Source organism: Jaculus jaculus, chromosome 7, assembly GCF_020740685.1.
Source record: "Jaculus jaculus isolate mJacJac1 chromosome 7, mJacJac1.mat.Y.cur, whole genome shotgun sequence".
Classification (NCBI taxonomy): domain Eukaryota; kingdom Metazoa; phylum Chordata; class Mammalia; order Rodentia; family Dipodidae; genus Jaculus; species Jaculus jaculus.
In genome coordinates this window covers 15,293,496-15,313,065 of record NC_059108.1, presented here as the reverse complement: position 1 = coordinate 15,313,065, position 19,570 = coordinate 15,293,496, and the positions used below count along the sequence as shown (strand labels likewise).

General features: G+C 41.4%; 1 protein-coding gene across 3 annotated transcripts in view; it reads left to right on the top strand.

The window, feature by feature from the left end:
- The window catches only part of Stard13 (StAR related lipid transfer domain containing 13), a 253,179-nt gene that overhangs the window by 178,287 nt on the left and 55,322 nt on the right, over positions 1–19,570 (top strand). For all 3 annotated transcript variants that reach the window (XM_004659996.2, XM_004659995.2, XM_045154367.1), the window contains exons 2-3: positions 9,329–9,400; positions 12,608–12,689. In XM_004659996.2, coding sequence (XP_004660053.2) covers positions 9,329–9,400; positions 12,608–12,689 — 154 coding nt within the window. The remainder of the gene's footprint in view (positions 1–9,328; positions 9,401–12,607; positions 12,690–19,570) is intronic.

The following is a 19,570-nucleotide window of genomic DNA, read 5'->3' as shown; positions in this document are numbered from 1 at the left end:
TTACATTAGATGATGCCACTTTAACAACTTTTCCCCAAATTGTAGTGGTATAAAACACCACGAGTCTCATTTCTTGCTCATATTTCATGTCAGTGACTGATCTTCTGGGGCTTTGTCCCTCCTGCCATCATCTCGGGTTCAAATCTAAAGGAATGGCTCTAGCTAAGACATGCCACCTCGTGATGAGGGACCACTGCAAGAAAGCTGCCACAAGGTGATGGCCCTTAAACGTTCCCCTCTTTAATTAGCCTATAAGGCTGGGGAGATTGCTCATCGGTAAAGGCACTTACCTGAAAAGCCTAATGATCCAGGTTTGAGTCCCCAGGACCCACATAAAGCCAGATGCACAAAATGATGCACACAGCTAGAGTCCATTTACGGTGGCTAGAGTCCCTGGAACACCCGTACTCACTCTCTCTCTTCCCCCTACTCTCTCTCTCTCTCTCTCTCTCTTTCTGTTTGCAAATAGATAGCAAATTTAAAACAATTAGTCTACATCCCTCGACTCACATACCATTAGGCAAAGTGGACCTTATGGCCAGACTTGACATCAAAGGGATGGGCAGAATATCTCCAGGTCAGAAGAAGGTTGCAAGTCACATCACTACTCAAAGGGTAGAGGACCACTAAACTCACAAGGAAAAAATATATCTGTGTGCACAGCTTTAATGATGATACATGCAATAATTAATTTAAAAATATTTATTTATTTATTTGCAAGAGAGAGAGAGAGAGCATGGACATGCTAGAGCCTCTCATTGCTGCAAACAAACTTCAGATGCATGCACCCAACACTTTGTGCATCTGGATTTACATGGGTACTGTGGTATCAAGCCCAGGCTTAAAGGCATTGCAAGTAAGTAAGCGTCTTTAACCACTGAGAAATCTCCTTGGACCCTGTAATAATTAATTTAAAATAAACAATAAGTTAAATGCATGTAAGAGATTTAACTTTTATATTGTTATATTTGTAGATATCTTATGTTATATGATATGTTCTATTATACACACGTTATTTCATTTTCTCAACCAGGCTGAAAAACAACTCTTGAGTTGTTATAAGTAAAAATAAACATTTATTGGAATTTGTTTGCTCCCTTTGACTCTAACAGAAATTATTTTAAATTTGCTGTGACTCTGGCTTGTGGAAGATATTTCAAGATTAAGAAATAAAGCTAACGTTAAGAATTGAGGGTGAAATATTGTGTCACAGCATGCCTGTGACTCCTGCTTTGAGGAAAAGAACTACACATTCCCAAAGCCATGAATCTCTGTTTCAACTGAATTCAATTACATGTCACAGTGAAATATGCATACATGTGACTTCCAGACTTCTTCCTATGATTACAGACTTACTGACAATAGGATAATTTATAATGTACAAAGGAAATAGTTGATTGAATTCATGGGTAGATAAAATGGGTGCTTAAAAATTGGCTCAATGTTTTGAATATTCAACAGCTAACAACCTTAAACTTGTTCTGAACAAACTGTATTTTAGCTCATGAAAAAAAAAATGTTGCCATGTGTATGTATATGTATATATATGTGTATATATATATATGACTTATTCAGGCTTTTTTTTATTTTTGCATGTGTGCATGTGGGTATGTAGTGTGGTATGTTGTATGCATGTGATGTGTATGTGCCCTTTCTTTGCCCCATGAGCTCGCCTGTGGCAAGGGGCACTCACCTGTGGTGGCTGGTTCAAAACACTCGGTGTCCTTCTCCATCGCTGAAGCAGTCTCTTACCAATACCGGAGCTTGCTAGTTTCTGCAACTCTAGGAGATTCCCTGGGACTAAGACTAGAGGCACACAAGGCATGCCCAGCTGTTTTCATGGGATCTGGAGATTGAATCTCAGGTGGTCTCAGGCCATTTCGGGACTTCATGCTGGCTCACAGACTACACTTCACAACTGAGCCATCTCTCCAACCTTTATTCAAGAATTTTAAACCAAGCTTAATACTTGTTATTTTTACTTATTCATTTGTGTGTGTATGATGTAGGTGTGTGCATGTTTGTGTGTATGAGTGTCGGCACATGTACAGAGGTCAGAGGACAGCCTTGCATGTCAGTCCTCACCTTCCCCCTTGTTTGAGATAGGGTTTCTCGTTGTTCACTGCTGCATTTGCCATGGTAGTGGGCCTGTGAGTTTCTGGGGTTTTCCTGTCTCCACCTCCCATGTCACTGGGATTGCAGAGGCTTGAACTACCCCACCCAGTTTTACGTACGTTCTAGGGATCCGAACGCAGGTACTCATGCTTGCATGACAAGCGCTGCATCCACTGAACCTTCTCCCAAGACCAGTAGTATCTAAATTCAAAGAAGGTGAAATGATGGGTCTGCAAAAACCATGATGGTCTGTCCTTCATCTGTAATTCAGGTTATAAAGCCCTCTTGGGAGAAGGCTCACAGTGGCAGTATGTGGCTCTATGTAATATTAATGATTGCATTATTCACAGTCATATAGATGGGATGGATACCCTGACATTGATTTTTAGTAAAACTTTCCTTATTCATGACCAAAGAAATATAACATTAATAAATAGAGACTTCACTTGCAATGTTCTCTGTAAAGACAAAGGCATCATTTTCCTTAAGTAGGACATTAATAATGAAGCTAGCTCGCCCGCATGAATTATCCTTAATCTATGACCAGGAGCTTGTTGAAATCTTAACACCTTCCAGACACTTTAATAGTGGTAATTGCATTCACTGCAGACATTTTGTGGTGGCTGAGTCATCCCATAATAGTACCTATGTTCTTCCAGAAACGGGGTGCCCAATAATGTATCCAATTTAAATGAAAAAAAAGAACAAAACACCATTCTGAAGCTTTCATTTCTAAGTCACATGGAGATTGTACTGTGTGTTTTCCCATTTCTCTTGAGTACTTTTAATGAAAATTTAGGAAAGAAAACTTTGCTAAGTTGGAGCTAGTTTATGCATGAAAATTTGAAGTTTTTAGGAATAGCTTAAGTGCATATGCAGTGTATAATGATTTCACAAACTATCATGTTAGAACAGGCCTAGTTCCTTCTGAAAGCTAGCTTTATTTTTCATAATAATAAATTTTAATGTAGTCCTGATTCAAATTTTTTGTCATTTAGAAAGAATATCTAATGCCTTTGGGTTAGCTATGGGGAAAAGTATATACTTCATAGAACATAATATAAACCAAAACGTCCTAAAATGCTAGAGAATAGGCTGTTCTCAAGCATGACCAGAACACCAGTTTAAGAATACAATGAGACAGAGAGAGAGCCTGCAAACTTGGGCGCTAAATTCACTGTGCTCAATATAACTCCATACTGACCAAGGGCCTCTGTCAGTCACCAGATAGCATCTCTTGAAGGAAACATGACATGAATCTTCTCTGACACATGTAGACCTCCATTCTTCTCCCTCCATCACCCTATACTAGGGAGGGCCTGTGCAAGTGTTTTATTTTAGCTGCCTTGAGTATATAACCTCCATCAATAAGATATAGGTTGGTGATATTCAAAAAGTCATACACTAAAAAAAAAGAAATCAAACAAAATAAAGTTGCCCATTGTATAAATACCATCCCATGGGAAAATAGTCACAATGTATAGTTAGGTATTAAAAACCAGTTACCCCAAGATCTTACTACTGTATCACCACTCTGGCAAATAATATACAACACTGTTGTCTTTGATTGTGCCTTTTAGGTTTGCTTATATAGACTGGAGTTTGTTTGTAATGGCAAGTTGGTGCCCAGGTATAGATTAGGCAATGGAGGTGAAACCAATGACGTTCTGTTGAGTGGAATCATAGATAGGCGTCAGAAGAGTGTGTTCAGCCACAAACCATCTACTGGATTTGTTGAGCAAGACGTGAAATCCTAGATACTGATTTCCCCTTCAGCTGCCAAGTGACTGTTGACTTGAGATCCCCCAAGTTCCTCAATCCCTCTACAGCATGGGAGAAGGTTGCTTTTAAGGAGCAGGTCCTGCACACATGGGTGGCACTAACAAGGCCAAGCATGTGGCTATGGGTGAAGTTTGTGAACCTCAAACTAAGCAGAATATGTCATCACATAGACAGGTTCTGTTATCAGAAGAAATGGGATGGGAATCATACTTCTAATATTTTTATTTATTTGTTTTTGAGAAAGACATATGATAGATAGATAGACAAACAGACAAGAGAGAGAAAATATGGCTGTATGAGGACCTCTTGCTGCTGCATACAAACTCCAGATGCAGGTGCCACTTTGTACATCTGGCTTTATGTAGGTACTGGGAAATGGAATCTGGAGCAGCGGGCTTGACAAATAAGTACCTTTAGCTACTGAGCTATCTCTCAGCCTGGGCATCATACTGATGTCCCTTGCATACATATTGTATATGTTACATGTCTACTGGTCACTTGGTAGCTAAATGGCAATGCATAGAGTATACTTGGTTGGAGATTAGATAGATAGATAGATAGATGGATGGATGGATGGATGGATGGATGGATGGATGGATGGATGGATGGATGGACGGACGGACGGACGGACAGACAGATAGACAGACAGACAGATAGATAGATAGATAGGTATAGCTACAGATGATATAAAGATACATAGTTTCAGGTGTCCATCAATCCACCATAAGAATGTTGGACAGGCCATTTATAGAGCAAAATGAATTGATTATCACAGAAGACTGCAAAAATTCTACTGAAGTCATCATGACACCCAGCCAAATGAGTTACATATTCCCTAGCAGAATACAGTAATCCTCTCTCCTTGTCCTCTTCCCTTTCCACAGTTTCAGATAATCAAAGCCCACTTCAAAATAAAATTATATGAAAGGTGACAGAAATAAGAATCATGAGTTTCAAATGGCACACCATTTTGGGAGCATGATGAAATTTTAACTGTGCCCTACCATCTCCCTCTGTCACACTCGGCTAATCAGATCAAAAAAATCGTAATTTAGGGCTGGAGAGATGACTTAGCAGTTAAGGTGTTTGCCTGTGAAGCCTAAGAACCCAGGTTTGATTCTCCAGCACCCACATAAGCCAGAGGCACAGGTTGGCATGTGTGACTGGAGTTTGCAGTGGCTGGATGCCCTGGTACTCCTGTTCTCTCTGTGTGTCTGCCTCCCTCTCCCTCTCTCTCTCTCTCTCTCTCTCATTCCCTTGCAAATGAATTTAAAAAGTACATATTTTTAAAATTATAATTTAATATTGAGTTTGGTAGTATAGGGTTTCAAGAATCCACAGGGAATCTGCCACCATATCCCCAGCTGTCTGGGAGGACAACTGTACCGCAGGAAGCTCGGTAGAGAAAGAGTCCTTTTGTCCCAAGGCATTCTCTGGTCCCACCCAACAAACTTGTGTTTTCAGGCAAGATAGCTAAGCGGAGACTTGATGATGCTTTGCTGTGTAACCACGAGGCTGCTGCAAGGGCAGGTAAAGGTTCATAACGGAGAACAATATGATCGTCAGGATGTGATTTTAATAGCTCTTAATGCCTTTATATAATAAGATGCTGGCTACCAAGAGCACTTTAAAAATAATGTCCACCCTTTGCTCATCAAATGTCATTTAAATCTCATTAGGTAGGTCTTTGTGGAATGACACTGGCAATATGATTGTTTTTAATTTTCCTGTGGTTCAGCCATGATGAAAGCCCTGAAGAAACATTAGCATTTTTTTTCTGCTAGGTTTTAGTGCAACTGTGGGTGATCCATAGAAATTGGAAGACACTCCCTTTTCTGACTCAATTTGATGGTCAATATCAAGTTCGATAGTGGTAATTATGCCAGGCAGTTTGATTTGTCTTGTTGCTGGCAAGTAAATAAAAGTTGCTTTTGCACTTTAGTCATATCAAGACCTTGAGCCAGCAGCCCCTTTTCTCCTTTCAGATGTCATAGTATTTGCTTTGTGTTTTTAAGTGCTGCAGCATTGAATGCATATATACTCATAATTATTATTTCCTGTCGCATTGACCCTTTTGTCATTATAAAATGACTTTCTGTGTGATGAAGTATGACTTGTCCCTGCTCTTTTGGCTTCCATGGAAATGCTATTCTCGTGACCTTTCTCATCACTGTAACAAAATCCCTGTAAAAAGTAGACAATACAAGAGAGGAAAGATTTGTTTTGACTCAAGGTTTGAGAGGCAACATACAGCGTCTGGTGGCAGGATAGGCTTGGCAAAGGCAGACTCTGGCAACAGGGGAATGCAGGGACTTGCTCACATCTGGGTGTCCCAACAAACTCAGTTCAAGTGGAGAGGCCACCTTGCAATGTTCAGTGCCCACGTCCTCAACATGCACATAAAATGGTCGGTACATGTCTGTAATCCCAGATCCAGGGAGGTGGAGATGGGGAATTCCCAGATCTTGCTGATGAGCTTATGTAGCTGAACCAGGGAGCTCCAGATTCAGTGAGATATGATGGGACTAGTCAGTTCTCTTATGGAGAGGGGAGGGATTTGAGAGGCCACACCCCTCCTTGTTGGGCTAGTGACAGTTAATGGCTGCTGGGGGAGGAAAAGTCATTCTCTTTCATGGAACAGACACTGGTAAGTGATGAGAATTAGAAGGAATACAGTGGAACATCAGGGAATAAGGAAGGGTAAGGTGGGTCCGTATGATAGCAGTTAAGGCACTTGCCTTCCAAACCAAAGGACCCAGGTTCGATTCCCCAAGACACTACATAAGCCAGATGCAGAAGGTGATACAAGCATCTGGAGTTCATTTGCAGTGGCTATATGCCCTGGCATGCCCATTCTATCTGTCTCCTTCTGTCTGCCTCTCTCTCTTTCTGTCAAATAAATAAAAATTTTAAAAAGAAAACTTAAAAATGCAATATATATGTATATATATATATATATATATATAGCATTTATATATATATTATATATATATTATATATATACACATATCAAGAAATTAACTAAAAGCCATCTTTTAAATTTGACATTAAAAAAATATAAGTTTAGCTGGACATGGTGGTGCACGCCTTTAATCCCAGCACTTGGGAGGCAGCGGTAGGAGAATTGCTATGAGTTCGAGGCCACCCTGAGACTTCATAGTGAATTCCAGGTCAGACTGGGCTACAGTGAGACCCTACCTTGAAAAAACAATAAATAAATAAGGTGGAGTCTGGTAGAGGAAAACACATGACATCAACCTCTGGCCTCCACATGAATGTTCATGTACATGTTCACTCACATGCATGCACACATGGACATATACATTCAAAAACATAAATCAAGTAAATGTAATTTAAATAGAAAACAGAATTCTGCACTTCCCTCTAAGACACACTGACTTATAATTGAGTTTAAAACACGTCTAGAATTAGACATTTTCTCATTTCTACATATTATATCATACTGAAGCAAAAAAGAAATCTAAAGTTTGAAAGTTTTACAAGGCCACATTTCTTTTCTATAACTCAATAGAGACTTAGCACATTTTTCAAGTGTTAGAAATAAAAAAAAAAATGAGCATTTCTTCTTTACTCTGAAATGATTCCTGTGGTTATCAAGGTAAAACCCTTCACGTAAGAATTCTTGAGTGAATCTAAATAGAATCTTTGAGCAATACATTGTCGTTTGCGCCTTCCAAAGGGAAAGCCATGCGGCCGGTGCAGGACAGCACCTCAGATGCTCTGTTAGGAGAGGCCCTTGGGTCACAGGCTCTGCTCCTGATAGAAATGCTTTGCAAGCCTTTTCCATCTATCCCAGTTCCCAAGTATGTCTGAACTAAGAGTCTAGGGTGGGAATGAATTCACACCAGATCCTTGCTGGTCAGAATTGCCTGGGAAACCCTCAAATCAAAGATGAAACTCAAAATTAGGAGGTTCCAGTCCTGGGCATGACAGAAGATTAGAAAGTGTCAAGAAAAGCAGCTACCTTAGGACAGAAGTCACCAAAGACTGTTTCCTGGAATTTACAGACACATTTCAAGTGGATCCTGAGAGAACGGTGGAGTTTTTGCAGTTTCTTAAGGGCTATGATCTGGCCTCTAGTTTATTCTCTTTCTTTCTTTCTTTTTTTTTTTTTCGAGGTAGGGTCTCAGTCTAGTCTAGACTGACCTGGAATTCATTCTGTAATCTCAGGATGGCCTCGAACTCACGGCAATCCTCCTACCTCTGCCTCCCGAGGGCTGGGATTAAAGGCATGCGCCACCACGCCCTGCATCTAGTTTGTTTTCTTAACATGCAGCAAATAACTCTCACATCCAACACACTGAACACGCGACAGAGCTTTCAATGTAGAGATGCGCCCTCAGACCTGCACCCTCGTTTGTGTAGATCAGTTATATGCAGTGGTCACAAGAAAGGCCTAGACGCTGCAGGTTTGACTACAAAGAAAAATGAATACCACGAGATTCGGGGCTGCTACCGCCCAACCCTCCCAGCAGCTGAGGAGAACTTTAGCAGAGACCCGTTACGATAAGCTGGTTGATTTTGTTTGGAGAAACTGAACTTTTGACAGATGAACTTCTTTTCCCCTGGGCTCATGTTTGTCTAACAGAGCTGTGGTTATGAATAAAAATCCGGAACTCAGAAAGGTGAAGGACCATAGGTTACACTCCCCTGTTTCCCCCAGCAGGTGGATGAGTGGACTGCTGCTAAGTCTGCTGCTCAAATGGTCACCCAAAGGACCTATCAACATCTTGAGCTTGGCCCTTCTCATTCTGGCAACCCCATCAAAATGGTGTCTCAATATCCTTTTCCTGCTAGGCTCTGAGTTTGAAATCATTCCCATGTGCTTGATGAATGCGTATCTTCCAACCATGTGCTGGAAATTAAAACCACCGGTGAAATTAAAGGAATAGTAATAATAATACATAAAATTTTTGTAATACTTTTCTTCATGAGAAAATGGGCTACCCTGTTTTGTAGTCTTTCATTATCCCAAATGAAATAATAAAGCACTGCCGAATAAATATTCTTAGCCTTATCTTTGGAATGTAAAAGAAATCCATTAAAAACGGGATTATAAAGAACTCTTTCCTTCTTCTCTCACTGTCCTCTGGCTCCCTGGTGTAGGGAAAAATACGTCTCGTCTCCCTAAGTGAACCGCGCTCTTTTCATTCTGCCGTCTGTGGTGCTGTTACCTTCCGTGTACTGACGGACCCACCCCGAGGGTGAGCTCAGTATATAGTACACGCATGAATTCTTTGCATGACCTGCACATTTTGCACCCATTCTTGGGCAGGCTGGCTCACACACAGACTTACCTGGGAAGAACAACTTTGTCTCGTAAGAACTCACCCAGAGCGCCCCAGCCTCTTGGAGAGCACTGATGTGCGCCTGTTGGACTCACCCCGCTTCCTTTCCTTGTGTTTTTCAGAAATTGAGGCGAAAGAAGCTTGCGAGTGGCTCCGCGCGGCTGGATTCCCGCAGTACGCCCAGCTCTACGAGGGTATGCCGTCCTTCCCTTCGTGTTGTACGCACAGAATACATTCCAAATGAGCCCCACAGGCCCTGTGGCGTGTTTTGTTTTCTGGTATTTTCTTTGTCATTTGCTTTGCTTCCCACTCCCACAGCCACCCCCCCACACACACCCAACCTTTGCCAAGCTGACTTTATCCCGACTCCATTCGGGACGTGAGAGTCGCCTCCCATACCACTCTGCCTTCTTCTTCCCGCTATCGACTCCCAACAACCATCTCTGCTTATTTTCCTCCCACTGTTCCACCATAGACATTTTTTTTCCTTTTTATTTCTTCACTATTTTCTTGAGACCATAATGAGCCAGTTGTTAATAAATCTCATAGAAGTCTCAAAGCTAGCTATTTTGAGATTTCTCTTGTGTTTATATGAAAAATGTCAAGGAATGACATGGATCAAATGTCCTTCCTCTGAGTTTTGGGGGAAGGGGATTTTCTTGGTAGCATTCTACTTCTTGAATCGGTGGTCAATCCATGTAGTCATGTAGAGCTTACTGGCATCTAAATCCCAGATCTCTTGACTGCTCTTTGAATCATCCTTTTCTATAGTGAATTGGTCAGGTCCCAGCAGTAAACACTGGCACACTCATCTGTGGAGGGTTATGACTCACAGTAGGTGTCACAAAGATAGGTACAAGATTAGGAATGAATAAAGATGGAAAGCAGGGTTTGAAGCATCAGAGTGTTCCTACCACAGACCCAAAAGAGACAGTGTCAGAGCCTTGTACAGATCCTTAGAGGGAGCACACACTTGGCCTTGCCCACTCCCCCTCCCATGTGCAACGACCCAGAGGATAAAGATCATAACCACATGTGTCTCCTTCCGTTTCAGCCCAGGTTTCCCACTGACCAAATGCAAAAGGAAGTCAGAGAGCATAGGTCTTTGGATACCACCCTCTACCTCCACCCCCACAGGTGGCTTTCAGAGCACAAAACAAGGAGAAATGCAGAGTGGATGTGAGGGTCTGAGGGTCTGAAAGCTCAGGGGAGAATGACTGTATGTGAAACTCTCTTGCCTTCTTATTCCCATGACATAAAACTTTGTGAAGGATGGAAAGAATCTACTAAATTAACCATTTCTCATAGATGACTTCTGTCCCCTCATGTAAAATTTGTTTTGTATTTTTAAAGGATACTTTTCTTCTTCTCACATTTAAATTCTGTGAGAAGGGAGAGCTCATTTCTGAAGTGCCTTGAAGTTTAGGATCTCTGATAAGTTTTCATAGGGTCATAGCCTTTCAGATAAGGTGGTCTCTCGGAGTTTAAGTCTGATCCATTCTCCACTCCTACACTCCACCACCAGTTTACTGATTAGGAAGAAAAAGCCCAATATGTTAAGTGACCCTCCCTGTGTGGAAGACAAGGACCTAAAATCACAGTGTCTTGGTACCCAATGAGTGGATTTTCTATAATGTATACTACATAGATATCATGCCATTTAAAAGTGGGAAGCCATGAGTGTAAACGATGTGCAATTAACTAACATCGTCACGTGCAGCTGCGAGGTTGTACGTAGCCCATCATTGAGTAAGTGTTATGAGAATGAGGACATTTAGCTCACTGTGTGTCAGGTATTGTTCAAAATCACTTTCCACTAAATATTCACACCCCCTACAATGCAGGTATTGTAATTGTCATTATTGGTTTTGTACAAATTAGTATACAGGGGTCAATTTCAGCACAGCTAAACCGTCACCAGCACTCAAAACCAGAGTTGCTGAGCTTCAGCACCAAACATACACATGTTCAAGAGAAATGAGGTCGAGTTCATTCTGGAACTATCTGGGATTCCGTTACGGTACTGTTTTACCAGAAGGGAAATGGTTTCTTTATACAACCCACATGAAAATGTAGAAAGCTTTACTATGACTGGCAAGCTATATGCAGTTCAATATAACATATATTAAGATATTATATAGCTATATATAATGATATAAATATAAGAAAGAGAAATGAAGCCGGGCGTGGTGGCTCACACCTTTAACCCCAGAACTAGGAAGGCAGAGGTAGGAGGATCGCCATGAGTTCAAGGCCACCCTAAAACTACATAGTGAATTCCAGGTCAGCCTGGGCTAGAGTAAGACCCTACATTGACACACACACACACCCCAAAAAAATAAAATAAGAAGAAAGAAAGAGAAAGGATAGGGCTGAAGAGATAGCTCAGTTCGTTAAAGCTTGTCTTGAAAACACATGGGTCTGAGTTCAGTCACCAAAACCCACGTAATGAAAGGCCAGGCAGGCGGGCCCACATGCAACCCCACCTCTGTGGAGGATTCCTCAGTAACCAGCCAGTCTAGACTGCTTCGTGAGTGCCAGGCCAGTGAGATTACCTACCTCAAAAAAAAAAAAAAAAAGAGCAGTGCCTGAGTAATGGTGCCCCCACACACATGAAGACAGACATGTAGCTGCACACACACACACACACACACACACACACACACACACACACACAAATAAAAAAGAGAAGAGAGATAGGAGGACAGTGATAATAACTGGCATTACATTTGACCTTGGCCTCTACCCTGGTCACCTCCAGAGTTTTACAACATAAATGAGGTACCTAAAATGAACACCATATTCTGAATATTAACACTGATCTCCCAAGCTAGCACAGATAGTTTTGGGGGGAGAAAAGTTATGACTTTATAATTTCTGGATAGGATTAGTTCAGTGTTTTTCTGACACTTTCAAAGTGACTCCAAAATACTACCAAAGAAAACATCCGAGACCACTGAACCTTGAGTACTTTGGATCCCTTGTGAAGGGAAAACACTTCTAAACCAAGTATGACGTCTTTGGGACAGTCTTATGACCTGCCTTGTGGGTGGACAGAGAGAATTGGAAAGCTCTTCTCCACATCTACATTAACCTGTGTCCGCAATGTGGCCGAACATAGTAAACATGCAGGCACTGAGGACTTCATCGTATCCAAGGTCAGGCACTTGATTGTCCTATCCCTCCCCACTTCTGCTGTGCTCTCAAAAGCATTTACTGTGATTAAAAAAAGAAAAAAAAGAAAATGTTCTGCTATTTTAAAATACCATCAATGATGATCATGGACTGTCATTGCTATTGAGATGGGTGGTCTGTGCAGACATCGACGGATTTAATACGTTGGTATCCATTCAGACACAGCAAGCTACACCAACCTCCTTGTCTCTCCTTTTCTCTCTTAGACTCACAATTCCCCATCAACATTGCGGCTGTCAAAAGGGATCATGATTTTCTTGAAAAGGACCTTGTAGAACCTCTTTGCAGGTAAATCGTGTGAAAATATTTTTGGTCTTTGTTTCTTCCGGTTGGTAAGGCTCCACTGGGTTGCACCAAATTGATGGGTGAGCTTGACAACTCAGTAAATACTTGTGGTGTGTGTACTACGTGCCAGACATAGGGGCAGGGACGAGGAGCATGATCAGGTCATGTTGTCATGGAGCTGAGACCCTAGAACGGGCTTCAACTTTCAGAGTAGGAGAAAGAAAGAGAAGAGGAGGAGACACTAAGGGGGAGGGGGAGAATGAAAGAGAGAGCAGGGTTATTTCAGAGTATGTTAAATTGCACTTGAATTGAAGAGTAAAGCAAGGATGCCCGCAGTGATTAGAAGGCAGAGTCGAGGTAGTAGGAGGGGTCGGCACAGGTGGCAAAACAATATGTTGTCAGGAAAGGGTCTGAACACTGCAGGAGCGCGTCACTCCCCACTGTGCTTCGTAACGTCAGGCAGTTATAGCCTCAAAGTAGGATATGTCAGGACAACTAACTATGTTGGCAAACTGGCATACTTAGACTTTTGATGAGTGATACTTGTTAGGAGGAAATAAAGATGTCTAGACAAAAGTTATGGTTCCTCTAAACACTTTCTTGTTTAGTTGGAGAATGTCTACTTAAAGAAATGAGGCATGAACAAATACAAAAACAAGTAGCAACTATAATTTATCTAATGATTTAAAAAGACAATGGGATTCATATCCGTAGACCATAGACTAAATTCCACGTAGAAGTCATATGTGTCTATAGAACTATGCATTTTCCTGACTAAAAAGCCCTAGAATGAGGTCAGAACTGTAAATAGGTTATTATTTATGGGCGATTATCATTTTGCCAAGACCAGACAGCATTTTCATAGGTCAAAAACACCTAAAAATCTAGTGCTGGTGACTCTTAGACTACTGCTCTTTCTAATAGGTCCTGCACTTGACATACAAAGTGTGATCATTTCAGAGGGAAATGATGATGAGCAAAGCTTTGGTCAGCATAGGAGAGTCCATGGCATGCTAGAACACTGTGCAACTCTTGGACTTGGGTTTGTGGCGCCTCCAGACACCTACTTTTGTGTCCAAAGCTGATCGTTGTGTGGCTCCTCTATGAAGAGAGAATAGATTTGTGTTACTAAGTGACCTCTGACATTCAAAAGAGCGATACCGTGCGTTTGCTTAAGTTCAGTATACCAGTTCTGTGGGCTAGAAAGCACAGACACTCTTGAAGTTATCAATTTGAATAGGGACAGGTGATTTAGACTGGAAAACGAATCCGTAAATGCCCGCTGTGTGGGTGAGGGAGATGCATGGGTGGCTGGTTGAGATACTTCAATGGTAATGGGGTGGAAGAGCATTGTTCCTCTTCCTTCTGAAACACAGAACCCAAGGAAGGGCAGACTCCTCCTCAGAGGCCTCCCAACTCCCCTCAGGGCCATGTGGCCAGCGCCTCACCTCGTTTTCCCTCAGTGTTGAAGATATTCTTGCTTATTGGCATATTTGAAAATAACTTCAAGTTTAAACTTATATTTTATCATAATTTCCCCATTGAGTCTTATAAAACTGTGTTTTCTGTAAATTGAGCTATAGTGTGTGTGTATGCGTGTGTGTGTGTGTGTGTGTGTGTGTGTGTGTGTGTGTGTGTAGTAAACGTTTACTATTTTCAGTACATAGTTCTTTGAGTTTGGGCAAATGCTTAGTTTTGTAACAGCTACCACAAACAAGATATGGAAAAGCCCCAGACTCACTTGAGAATGACCAGCAAACAGATGATATGTATAAAAGTCCAGCCTTTGGAGGGCTGGAGAGATGGCTTAGCTGTTAAGGCATTTGCCTGTAAAGGTTAAGGACCCAGGTTTGATTCCCCAGTAACCACATATGCCAGATGCACACAGTGGCACATGGGTCTGGATTTCATTTGCAGTAGCTAGAGGCCCTAGTGTGCCTATTCTCTATCTGTCTGTCTGTCTATCTATCTATCTACCTCTTTCTCTTTCAATAAATAAATATTTTAAAAGAACCATGTTCCAACCCCTGTAGAGTTATTAGAGATTGGTTCCTTTAAGCTTTTTACAATACTAAAGATGTATAACACCAAATGAGGAGCAATGAATCCGTTAATATGCTGAAAGTGCCACACTTTTCTTCTAGCTTCTTCCATTCTACACAGCTAGGTCCACTATTGCTCCACCTCTTTGGGTTCCCTCAATTCAGGATTCCTGAGTGGCCCTCCATATTTTGGCTAACACAAACCTTTTTTTCCTTTTCTTTTCTTCTTCTTTTTCTTTTCTTTTTTTTTCCTGACACTTATTGTACCTCAACCTATTCTTTCTGCTAATAATAGAAAATGTGAGTATGGAAAATGTAAACGCTCACACTCAGAGATTTTTGGGATAAAATACTTGAATATTGTCATCAAAATTGAGCAGGTATCAAAATATCATTAGCCTACTAATAGAAAGAAATGGAAGGATGGATAGGTTAATTGACTTAAAGATAACACAATTCATAAGAAACATGGCTATGATTTTACTGTCTTGGAAAAACATGGATATAATTTCTTAGTTCTCAATTTAACTGTCCAGTTTACCCTATTCTCAAGTAAAAGAAAAAAAAAAAAACTCTAAGAGCTTCAAGGAAGTTTGTACCCATTAAATGTCATGGAAAGTTGAAGTGATGATAATGAACATTTTAAAAATAAAATACAATTTTGAAAAAGACGAGCCTTGAGCTTGATCTCTTGCCTCAGACTTTCGAACGCTGAGGTTCCAGGTGTACGCTGTAATGCTCAGCCTCATACATGCATTTATTTTAAAAACTCATCAAAATGGTTGTGAATGCTTTAAAAGGACTGAATGTTCCAATTAAAAGTCAGAGATTGGGGCTGCAGATGTGGCTCAGTGGGTAGAATGTTTGCGTACAGCCCTGGGTGCAGCTTTCAGCCCTGCATGAATTGGATGGGGCAGCCCGTGCCTCTCATCCGGGCATTGGGAAGGCGGAAGCTGCACGATCAAAGTTATCCTCTTCTACATAGTGAGTCCAAGGCCAGCCTGGGCTACATGACACCTGTCCTGTTACCCAATTAAAGAAGGATGTTTAGGTTATGGTTAATTTGGGGGATTATAACCACTCTAAGCATAGCTTTTATGTGTGAGTGTAAATGTTCATTGCTTTTAGATAAAATCTTGGGAATGAGACTGTGGGGGGTCACATGACAAATCTATTTAAATTGTGTAATGAACCAGTAACCATATACTAATGAAAGAGTATATTTTAAACCAAGAATAAAAATGCTGCTATAGGTCTGGAGAGAAGCCTCTGCGGTTAAGGGTGTTTAAGGTGACGGTTAAGGGTGTTTGCTTGCAAAGCCTGACAGCCCTGGTTCAATTCCTCAGTACCCCAAAACAACAAGACATGCAGTGTCACATGCGTCTGGAGTTTGTTTACGGGGGAAGGAGACCCCAGTGCCGCCATTCTTTCCCTCCCCCCTCTCGTTTGCAAATAACTCAAAAATCTTTCACTCAAAAAAATGTCAATATACAATTTTAAATAATTTTTTCAGGATTTCACCAAAGTAAAATAAAACTAAAGAATGAGTGAACACTTTCTTTGAGCATGGAGTTCACTTCAGATCTGACATGTTTTGGGTGCTATGGAATTTACCATCTAGATCTTTCAGACATGTTATAGGACTGAGCCAAAAATATCAATGTGCAATCCTATGCAAAGTCCTGAGTAATACTGCTAGTGTCAGCCAGAAAAATCAAGGTCCATTCTGTGGATCACAGACTCCATCAGGACACAAGACCCACATATAGACCCCAAAAGGCCTTATTCCGCCAGCATGAGGAGGGAAGGCAATGCTAGATTCCACAGAACTCTTGATAAGGACTTGACGGCATGTGTTAAAAAAAAAAAAATGGCTAGAGGTGCAGGAGGTTGCTGCAATTGAGATGACTCTTGCGGAATTTGTGTCTCAAAAAAAATTATAAAACAAGAAAAAACACTGGGCCAGACGTGTGTGAAGTAAGATTTTTCAGGGCACAGGAGCCATGCCATGGGTAGAACAGAGAGGCCAAAGGATGGATCCCACCCTGGGTGGATCAAAGGAATCGGGTGCAGGAGCAGACAGATGGAGGTGGCTGGGCCAAATTGTGGCGGCAGCGGGGAGCTACTTTCCCTGGGCTGTAAGTTCCCATGACATGGATTTCCTGCCTCGCAAACAGCAGAAAGCAGAAGGAGGCTCCCCGAAACTTTGAGAAGGGTGAGTGGTTCATTAGACACTCGCACACCCAGTTGTAAGTCATCACTAGTGTCAAGTGAGCAGTGAGGGCATGCTCTGTGGTCACAAGGATGGCACTGGCCTCCTGCTTTTGTGGTCTGTATAGCTCTCCTGTGTATTTGATATGCTGAGTTCCTGAAGGGTGGTGGGATGATAGCCAGGCAACGGGGAGCTTGCTGCCAGGTAGACAGAGGCACTGGGAGAGCCACAATCCCCTGCCCATGGAATCCACCACAGGAAGCTCACGTGCCTTCGCTTTTCTGCAAATGTGTATGCAAGTAGCTCATGTTGTAGATCCCAGTTTGCCAGAGAGCTGTTGGACAGGGTCACCTTTTAGGGTTGGCTTGAAAATCCATACAGTACAAAGGTTATGGCTGTAGGTTCTTGTCCTAAATCTGGGGGTGTGTAACAAATAGCTCGTCCTTAAGTTTTTGTAGCTGTCAGTTTGAGTCCCCATGAACTAGACATGGTTGTCTTCACTGAAAGTGCGCGAACCCCCAGAATAGCAACCCAGCCCTCTTCTGGCACCAGGATGCCTTCACTGTAGTGCCTTGTAAATTTTTGTCACTGTAACTTAGAAAAGCACACTTCCTATTATTTCAGCAAGCACAGTTAAAATTCCACTTTCAGGGGTCTGACTGAATCTTTAATCGAAAAACATTTTCTCCTATTAGTCATACCAAGCTCATTGCAAATCTAATTGCCCAGGCGAGCTGATGGAAATGAACTCTATCAATTATACTAGGAATAGCCAACATATCAAAATAGCTTGCAGGGGCTGGAGAGCTGGCTTAGCGGTTAGGCGCTTGCCTGTGAAGCCTAAGGACCCTGGTTAGAGGCTAGATTCCCCAGGACTCATGTTAGCCAGATGCATAAGGGGTCGCATACATCTGGAGTTCATTTGCAGTGGCTGGAGGCCCTGGTGTGCCCATTCTCTCTCTCTCTCTCTCTCTCTCTCTCTCTCTCTCTCTCTGTCTCTCTCCCTCTATGTCTGTCTGTCTGTCACTCTCAAATAAATAAAAAATTTTAAAAAATAGTTTGCAGAATTTGTTACCTTTAAGATAAATGACAGCAAACTAAAACTGGAATGCATTTTTTAGAAAGGAGAAGCCGTGTGTTCTTTCGGCATTGGTTGTATCTGTAGTGCCCGCTGAGGTCGTTACAGCACAGGCCCTGCACGCTCAGATATGGCCTTTGAATCTCTACACTAATGTTAAGCTAGGGAATCTGTACATTGTTTGTTTTGTTGATAGATAATTACAGCATATGTTAGAACGCATATTAATTGTAGCATTTAAAACAAGGATATGTCCTGTGATCAGTGATGGTTTGTAGGAGATAATGAGATTAGCTAGGACAATCCAATGTATCTTTGCCTTGGATGTTCAAAGGGGTGATACATAATAACACATGGGAGGATGAAGGGGAAAGATGTTGGCAAGAATAATAATTCCAATTTACTGCTACACAAAGGTCCACATTTGACTTGAGCATGTTAATAAACATTAATCATATTAAATAATGATAGTCTTCATGAAAATATTATGAGTTCTTTCCCTTTTAAAATATTTGTCATAGGAAATGCACTGTTACCTGTGGCAGCATAATGTCTTAGAATAATACTCTGAGTCCTCAAGCCACTTGGAGAAGGAAATGGGAGACGTCATGTCCTTGTGGTCACGTTTACCTTTAATATTGTAAGTCAATTGAAAAAAAATACATATCTGAGGGCTAGAGAAGTGGTTTAGCAGTTAAGGTGCTTGCATTCGTAGCCAAAGGACCCAGGTTCAATACCCTAGAGCCCACGTAAGCCAGATGCACAAGGTGGCTCATGCACCCAGAATTCATTTACAGTGGCTGGAGGCCCTGAAGCACCCATTCCCTCTCCCTTTCTCTCTCTGCATCTCTCTCTCTCTCTCTCTCTCTCTCTCTCTCTCTCAAATAACTAAATAAAAATAAAATATTAAAAAAACATATTCCAACCAAAATTTATTTTGTTTCCTTAAAACACAGAATGCTCACTGAGTACCAGATACTGAAGCATTTTACAAATAACATACTTGCTGAATAAATTCTCAGAGCAAACCTGTAAGATACTTCCTACTTCCGTTGTCATTGCACAGAAGAGGAAACTGAGGCTGTAAAATATTTGCTTACCAATTTCTTAGTAAGTGGTAGTAGAAATTACCCAAGTAACAGATAATTTTTAAATGTTTTTAATATTTTTATTTATTTATTTGTAAGGAGAGAGGAAAAAATGAATAAGAATAGGTGCACCAAGGCCTCCAGCCTTAAATGCTAAGCCATCAACCAGCCAGAAATAACAGATAACTTTGATGTGGCTGTCTTGAACACTCCGTTTTATTTTCTTTAACCAAAACAGTGTTCAGAAATGGCCGCTCCAACTCTCCACCAAACCTCACCACTGTGTGGGCCTATGTAGCGTGGAAACAGACTCAAGGTGCATTCGGTACAGACATGGGAGGTCAATGTCAGGGAATTTCTCTGATATACACTATTTTAAGTGAAAACAGCAATTTTTACATTTAAAAATGTCCTCTTCTGTGACCTCTTCCAATGAGCTACTCAAGCTGCCTTTCGCATGTCTG